Here is a 9,105-nt window from a genome sequence, read left to right on the forward strand (position 1 = left end):
GCCCTGAACGATTACCACAACGAGCTGAACCACCTCGACGTCAACAAGTGTCTCAGGCTGCTCAACGAAAGGTGAGCGGTATCTTCTTCCTCACGAATCCTCTTTGTCGAGAGATGAGAGGAAACTTTGGTGATTCTTCAGAAGCGCGTCATCGCTTCAGATCCTATATCTCTATCCCAAATACTTTAGGTTTTAGTTATGCATTTTAGAAGTTTGTGGGTCTTTTAGCTTCACTGGTTATTCTTTTTCAATGGATTGAGTGGAAATTTGTACTGAATATCCTCAAAATCTTAACTGAAATATGCAATATTGTATTCATAATAATAGCTGCTGAATGTTTTACAGTATGAATACATACAAATAAAAATATATATAATATATAAACTTGTATTTTTTATATAAACTTATATATTTTATATATATATATGTATATATATATGTATATATAATATATAAACTTATATATATTTTTGTATGTAATATGTAAACTTATATATTTACCCGAACGAATAACCTTTATAATTCCAAAAATACTATCTCTACCATTTTTTCTTAAAAAGAAAACTAAATTTAATGGTATATTTTCCTAAAAATTATTACTTTCATTGAAACCTATTTTATTTTACATTTTCTTGCATACATATAAGAAAATCAACGATGTTATATTTGATAAAAGTCTGTTTAACGAACATACTGTTAATAATCCTGATACTGTATGACTTCTTTTTAAGAATAATTTAAAAAAATGCTGTTATTATGCTGTTTTCATTTCTACAACATGATATCATCATCAGGTACTTCTGGAAAACCATGAGAACCGATGTGCTGCAGTGGATCAATAGCTGTTCGCAGTGCAGCAGGAGGAAGAAACCAGTCAACCAATCGGAGCCAGGAGACTCTCCTCTAGAGGCGATGACATCACCACAGATACCCGATGACCTCGACAGGTAAAGAGCGGCTTTCTGTTCCTGCTGGAATGCTGAGTGGCCGTCCTTGAGCGGGACTGAGGTGTTTTCTCGTCATTGATAAACTACAAGAAGCAGTACTAGTAATAGTACACTGTATAAACCTACCAGCTCATCTTAATAAAATAAGTAAGCTAACCCAACTTAAATGGCATAGAAAGTTGTAGTTACTTGAGTGATACACTAACATGAACTCGAAAGTGAACTGCAGTCATAATGACTCAGTCATTTTGAGTTTGATCAACTTCTGGTAGACTTTCAAGTTATGTGTTTCAATTCCAATGAGTTGTATTAACTCATTTGATCTAAATTGATTTTATAGACAGTGGATGTGTTCGAAAACTTGATCTGTCGTTAAGACAGATGTCTGTAAATGTACGTTTTTCGGTGTTTTTTCACTTTGATTTTTCAAAAGTTACCGATAAATATACACTGTACTATCTGATAACGTCGTTATTTTAACCAGGAAGGGTCTGTCTCTTCCTGCGACAGAGTTTCTGCTTGTTGTGAAGTAGGCGAGTCTACCCAGCATGCAGTTCGGCACAATTATTACAATTATTAGTGTTACAAATAGTTTGTGTCACAAACTGTTGTGTCGTGGTGTTTTACCTTGTTAAAGAGCGTTAGTTGTGGGTAATTGATTGTTGTTATAAAGTTTTAACCATGACTGAAGTTACAACCATGACACATAAGTAGCTCCGACTGCTGCGCCCTTAGAGGTGAAGAAATAAAGGTGGCTGTCTGCTGAAGAGCGACAACAGTCGTTATGGCCATGCAGTAAATGAAAAATTCATACCGGTTTCAAATAGAGCCGGTATACCGCACAGCCCTATGTGTATTGGTTTGGTCAAATAATCATATTGGTTCAAATAAATTCATTCCATCTGAGTTCATACAAACATTACAAATAAGTTTAACAAATAGTTACTCTGTCTGTGTCCTCACAGTGGGAAGGACGGCAATGATTGCAGCGACGATGACGAGGATGATGGTGTGGAAGTTGATGAAGAAGAGAGGCAGCCGGAATCGACTTCAGAGGACCGAGTGGTAGGTTTCTCGGCTTCAGACTGTACCGTTGAACCACCTTTTTTTAAATGTACAACGAAACGTAATCCGGTCTATAAACGCATTTTATTCTGGAGACACAGTTTTTAATGAACAATCGCCGTCAAATGTGTCTCCTGTCGCCTTTTCACAATAAAAGCCACCCTGTGTTTTGCCAGTCGTGCGCTTTTAATGTGAAGCAGCAGCGACAGGAAATGTCTGGGTTGTACTCCTACTTACTTTGTTTATATAAAATAATCCCAATCATAATTTGGATGTCCTTTTTAAGATGGCGGGCCTTGATTGAGTTCTAAGGTCAAGTGACCAAGGAAATAAGAGTCGAGAATGGATATTGAGGAACCCAGTGAGGCACTAGATTACACGCTGCATCATTTCCTGCAAATCCCTCACGTGTAGTTAGGCCACAAACAATAAAAAACTACAATATATATAGATAATTACTGAATTTAGATGCATTGATTGACTATTTTCCGTTGAAATTCCTGATAACGCTTCGCTAAAATGCTACATCTCCCATCTGATTCCTAGGAGAGCCCTTTGCCCCCGCAGCATGTGACTCGCATCAGATCTCAGCCCAGAATCCCCATCCTCCTCCATCTAAGAACTCCCATCAATTTCCAGCCCAGAACTCCCATAATCCTCCAGCGGAGGATCCCTAACGTCCCCTTTGTGGCCAGACTTTTGCCCGTCAGGCGAGGGATGCCTCCGCAGTTTGAAGTCACTGAGAGCCAAAGCGGCCTTGAGGTTCAGGAGGAGCGGATCCAACTTCTGCACCAGATAAAGACAAGTGGGCCTCAGGGCAGCGCCAGAACTCATCACTTTGTCAAAGTCCAGGACAAAACCAAACCTCTCTCGGAGACGCGTCCTCTGCCTGAGCTCCCGGCGCAGCGCGAACAGGCCGCGAGCGGAGGAGGGCCGTCGACGCAGAACCAAACCCGTAGCTACGGCGTAGTCCAGCGCCCGGCGAAAAGAAAGAGAGACCTGGAGGCAGCGTCTTCGGCGAGGAGGAGCGCCAGCGGCGGTCTGGAGCCTGTAGTGGCCCCGAGCACCAAACCTTGGCCCGTCTTCACCATCGCACAGCCAGCCAAAGCTCTTCCTGAGGTGGACGGGTGCGTACAAAAATAACAGGCGGCAACCTCCCTTTCTAATAAGCAGAAGTGTGTTGAAGCTGCATTCTCTCTCCTGACCACCAGGGTGCGACTCCTCTGGTTGTATAGAAGTATATGCTTCATGTGTTAAAGCTGCATTCTCTCTCCTGACCACCAGGGGCGACTTCTCTGGTTGTATAGAAGTCTATATAAATGACTCTACTTCTCTCTTGATTTATTCCCTCAGTAAACATAAGTTTATGTCTCAATCTCTAGTTTCAAGTCTTCTTCAATACAGCATGATGTTCATTTAGTAAATTATGGTTATTTAGAGTCCAACAGACCATAAAGCAGGGCATGCTTTAGGGCGGGGCTACAAGGTGATTGACAGGTCTGTAACAGACATATATGGCGTCTCTACGGCACTCCTCCTCAGTCCAGATTTGGTTACTTCCTCTTAACTAGTTGCAAAAAACAACATGGCGACAGCTAAAATGCTTCAAAGCATTAGTACTAGTAGTAGTACTAGTAGTAGTAGTAGTATTACTGTACATGTATTGACGGCTATATATTTGTGTGCGAGCAGCTCGGCTCCCTTTTCGAGGCCCAGGAGCCTTCAGGCCCGGACCGTCATCCAGCAGTGCAGTAAGGCAAAGGTGAAGATCAAGCCAGCGCTGGACGGGGCCGACGCCCAGTGGGCCGAGGTGAAGGTTTCCCTCTCGTTGTTTGTTGTTTTGTTTATTTCTATTGATCTGGTGTTTCTTGACCTCTTGGCCTCCAGACGGCCTTTTACAAACATTAACGTGAACGTTGACATATTATTATATTATTTGACTCTTTAGAAACTCACTCATTGAATAATACAGATTATATTGGCTCATTGTTTGACTGTCTCGGTTTTAATTAATTTCGTTTGAATTTTTTTCATATTTAATTTGTTTGTTAGAGTAATTTTCTATTTTATTTGTTAGATGGATTTTTATTTTGTCTATTTGTGTGATTATATTTTAGATACACTTTTATTCAAATTAACTTTGTTACATTTTTTATGTGTGATTTTACCATCGACCGTCATGCTTATGTTGGCACGCTAACACGCTAGATGTTTGCATATAAACATCCGTTAACTGCTAACATGTTTTACTTCATTTTGGAGAAAAATAAACGCCTTTTAGGAAAGTTTGTTGTATTTTGTTATGCTTAAACTTTAAGATGCACAACTTTCCCCAAGTATAAAATAATGCTTTGGCATGACGCACACGTTGTAAACACTCCAGTGTCTCCAGTGAACAATCTGTGTCCTTCAGATCCAGGAGGGGATGGTTGTGTACGTGTGCTTCTTCAACGGAGCCACCGAGGACGTCGCTCATGACATGGGTGAGATGTGTTCTTACTCTGTGAACAGATATTACAATAATCGGATTAATACTCCTCGGACAACACGTTTTCTTCATTAAATAATAGTCTTATTGCCAAATATATGTAGCAAACTGATATTTAGGTTTAATTAAGGAAAATACGATTTGTTATTTAATATATAAATAATTGCTTGAGGTGATCGAGTTCTTTAAAAGATTTTTTTAACATTTCTTTTTTTGAGCCCCTGTGCATGTTGTCAACTTGCCTGGTTGAATAAAATACATAAAAAAATAAATGTTATAATTGAAGAGATCACAGCATCATTTTCTAGATGATATGTCAGAAGAAACAAATAAATATTTTTCCCACAGGTTAATCTGACAGGTTTTGTAACACTTTTATGTAATTTAAATTTTAAAACGTATTATTATTTTATTTATCTATTTGTTAGATTATTTTTGTATTTAAACCTTTTTAATTATTTTAAACACGTGTTGTACATTTTTTGGGACTTTTATTTAATTTAACTGTTTGTTAAATCATTTTTTTATTGATTTAGTTAGATTATTTTTTATTTAATTTGTTAAATGAATTTAGTTGAGGTGAGAGCGAGCTCTCTGTATCTTTTATTTTATCTTGTAATTATGCTTTTGTCTCTGAGTTTATATTTGTCACAATCTGCTACATCTCAAGGGGCTATCCTTCAATAAATACAAATTCTGAACGTCTTTGGAGCCTAACTTTATCTAGATAGATAGATAGATAGATAGATAGATAGATAGATAGATAGATATACTATATAAATGCAGCCTCTCCTATTGTTTTCTGTCCTCTCCACAATAGCCAGCAGCCTGATGACCACAAAGCTTTTCCGAAAGGACACGGGCCACTCAGTGTCTGTCCTCGACCTCCCCGGGAGCGTTCTATTCATACCCCAGGACTCCCTGCTCGGGGAGCCGGTGGCCAAGAGGCGGGTGCAGTACAGAGGCGGCTGTGAGCTGTGGCGCGGCGCCCAGCTCTTCTCCAACCTGGTGGCCGCCTGCCGGGACTTCATGTCCGGCTCGGTGAAGTGCACCAAGGCGGGCGCCACGGTGGAGCAGGGCGTCTACGGGCAGAAGCAGGAGACGGTCCTGAACACTGCGGAGCCGCTGACGCTGCTGCTGGAGTTTTGAGGAACGCCAGGATCATCCAGAACTTCCACAAGGCCTCGAGGAGATCGGGTTCTGTATTTCAGTTCAGTAACGGGGAAACTTTTTTCACCCCAAAAAAGGTTCCAGGAACAATGGAACCGGTGGAGATAGACTCAGGAAGTAAAAAGTCCCCTTTTGGTTTTTGTTTGCGTCTGAAGAACCTTGAAGATGAAGCCAATCAGACAGAATGTTGTTCTTTGTATATACTGCTTTTGTTTGTTTAATGAATGAATGAGACAACAATCTGCTGACTGGTTATTTATTTCTGCTTCAGAACTATCAACAAATCAAGTTTAATTTCTCCTTTAAAGTCAAAGAGCCGACAACAAACTCTTGTTTTTCACTCAAATAAACATCAAGAAATGCTTGTCTAAATTAAGACGCTACAATACTTCCATGTTTTCCAATCTGCAACCTTTTTCTTTTTATTACACTTGCTTCTAGTTTTAGTCCCAAATCTGAGCTTTTCAAAAAACTTTTGGTTCAGGTTTCTTCATCTCAAGAACATTCCTGTTTGTAAAGAAGCAAAAAGCCCTTTGGAGAAGTCTGAAAATGTAGTCGTTTAAAATTGTTGTTTAGTTGTATTTAAGTTTGAAGTGTTTTGTTTCTTAAATGGTCAGATCAGTTTTATTGGATCAGATTTAGTCTCAACATTATCAAAGCCGGCAAAGAAAATCATCTTTAATTTGCAGAGATTATTTTATCAATTTTGTTTTTAATTCATTGTTTTTTATTTCAGAATCATCGCATTTATAAACATCTTTTTTTACGTGATTTATTTTCATTTACTCACGCATACATTAATCCAACTTCTCCTTCTGACTTTCAGGCCTTTTATTATTAATAATAATCCGTTCTCACATCAGGATGACTTCCTGTACGAGCACAATCGATTCTGCCGACAAGGAATAATTTATTTACGAGAGCTTCTCGAGCCGCGGACATTGAACACCACACAGTGCAGCCGAGGGTGTTTTACAGCTTGCGCTCTAGGTCCCCTGCGGTGGGCTGTAACTCCTCTCAACCCCTATCAAGCGAGTACGTATATCGTCTATACCTTCTCTCTACCTATTTTGACACCATCTCATCATTATGACAAACACTGCAAAAGTCTTCACCCAAAGACACTTACCTTAAGTCTCTTTGGTAGGTTCAGTCGTCACTTCTGTATCTCACGGTGGATGGACACGGAAAGAGGGTTCAAATTGTTTTAAAGAACCAGAATCCTTGGTTTGGTTTCAGTCCCTTACGAATGGTAAGGCCGAGTTTTATTCAAAGTTTATCTTGCATACAAAAAATTCAATTCAATCAAACAGTTTAAAAGTCACAAGTAATTAAGATAAATGGTTAAGTTTAAAGCTGGTGGATAAACACCTCTTCTCTCTTCTCTCCTCCTGCACAGAATTGCCAGGCACCTCTCTCCTGATAGCAGACGTTTCTTCCAGACTCTAAAGCTGGAGACCTGTCCCAATCTGATTTTTCTGCTTTTTTTTAGTAAAGATGCATTTTAAATCCAGTTTTCTCAGAATCTGGTGCAATCCCTGTTCAGACCGAGATCTGATGAAATTCTTTTTTTTTTTTACTCTCTCTGTGAATCAGCTCTTGTACCTCACAGACACACTTAACCCCTCCTCCTTTTCTTCAAGGGTCAATCTTAGATACTGTCTCTAAGGTCAACCACTGAGGGTTTGTTGCCTAATATGGTAACACTGGCTGCTGGATCCTATTACACAGGAGAGCTTGTTGCGAATATTCACAACACTTTTGGTGTGAACGCAGCTTTAGACTTTGCCATGATTATGCTCTTCACTTCCTCATATGCATTCATGATCATCTCCAGTTCGTCAGCGGAAAGAAAAGTGGCTCTTCCTTTTGAGTTTATTTGCCATTGTAGCATTAGAAGATCATGGATTCAGTGATCGACTCTTCTCCCTTTTGAAGAGGAACGGGTATGATGACCGACGTCTGGTTTGAATTAATGAGACTGTTTGAGCGCGGATCAGCCTTTGAGAAACCGAGTTAGCCTGACGTCAATCATCGGGGTAATTACGACACGTCTGAAGCGGCTGCCACTTGTAACTACAGTCACACTTGTAACAGAATATTAATTCATATTAATGCCAAAGACGTTGAAAAAACCCATAGTAAACAGAACAAGAAGCTCAAGTTCAGGTCCATTTATTGAGAAAAAGTTCTGGAACTTAGTCAATAAGTAAATATGTCTCTGCTACTGCTGGGGAGAGAAATACAAAAATAAAAATAAAAAAAATGTAAACAACCAAAGTGCCTGAAAACAGCATTTTTCATTCATCAACTATAATATAGTGCGCTGTGATTTTACAGGACCTGTAACCAAAATATTAATAACTCATATGATTCTAATGTCTCTGCATTTAATACTAAACTCTTTTTTCCGTTTTAACGGTTTGAAACATTCCTCACAAACATTTCGTCGGTTGCAGCTTCTGACATGATAATAAACTGAATTAATTTGTTGGTTGAACAGAACGAGGAACTGAGGACTCCGACCACACGATTAATTGAGAAAACAATTTCTAGATTAATGATAACAAAATATTTGTTATCTATGTAAGCAACTTCGACGTTTTTCCATTTGCCACAGTAACGTAATCGGGTTTGTTAGTCCAATAATTGTTAATCATTAGTGTACAATTATTATTCAAGTACTCCATCTATCCGTGTTACATAATGCTAAATAATAATAATAGTGTCTAGTCTCCTGAAAACTCACCTAAATCTTACTGTATTGTTTAAGAATACTAGAATGATACCAGCTCTTCATGTGAGCCAGCCATATAATCATAATAATAATAATAATAATAATGAATGCCCTGGTTATTGCATTCTAGCATTCTGAATTATATTACTCTAAACGTCCTGCATGTTTACGTACTGTCTTCATAGTTAATTCAGTGTAATTATAACTAAATATTAATAATTTTATTAGCACTAATGCACCAATTAATTGCAGTCGTTCCACTTGAGCAAAGAGAAACTGATCAGCAGAACTTCCTGCAGGCGTTTCACTTCAGGAAGTTCAGGAATTAGCAGGATGACAGACGATTTCTGAACTTACAGGAAACTCAAAACCACCTCGATGTTTTCAAACTAACTTTTTGTTGTTGGTGTCGTTACTGAAACTCAACGATCACTCGATCAGAGGCTTTAAATCAGGAGCCGAGTCGCCGCCTCCATCATCCATTTTGCTCACAACTCGTGTGAAACCTGGGATCTGGACTCTGGACTCGCGAGTGGACTTAATTGACTCATTTTCAAAGGGTTTCCATGCAGAAAGATGGCAGCCGTCGCTCTAATAACTGTCATGTTCAGGGTCTTTTAGAGGATCCATGATTTTAAAGTCAGTACACCTCATTTATGTTTCTCTTCACAACTTTTATTTCCACCTCTTCATCCCGG

At 39.1% G+C, this 9,105-nt stretch overlaps 1 protein-coding gene across 1 annotated transcript; it reads left to right on the plus strand.

Annotated features, from left to right (window-relative positions):
- The first annotated feature begins 6 nt into the window (after window positions 1-6).
- On the plus strand, window positions 7-5,836 carry LOC306744057 (uncharacterized protein). Its single transcript, XM_079226628.1, has 7 exons — window positions 7-71; window positions 795-947; window positions 1,913-2,012; window positions 2,559-3,139; window positions 3,705-3,822; window positions 4,426-4,495; window positions 5,321-5,836. The coding sequence occupies exons 2-7, from the start codon at window positions 811-813 to the stop codon at window positions 5,647-5,649; spliced, it is 1,335 nt and encodes a 444-aa protein (XP_079082754.1). The 5' UTR covers window positions 7-71; window positions 795-810; the 3' UTR covers window positions 5,650-5,836.
- Window positions 5,837-9,105: the final 3,269 nt, after the last annotated feature.

Source organism: Taurulus bubalis (assembly GCF_910589615.1).
Source record: "Taurulus bubalis genome assembly, chromosome: 1".
Classification (NCBI taxonomy): domain Eukaryota; kingdom Metazoa; phylum Chordata; class Actinopteri; order Perciformes; family Cottidae; genus Taurulus; species Taurulus bubalis.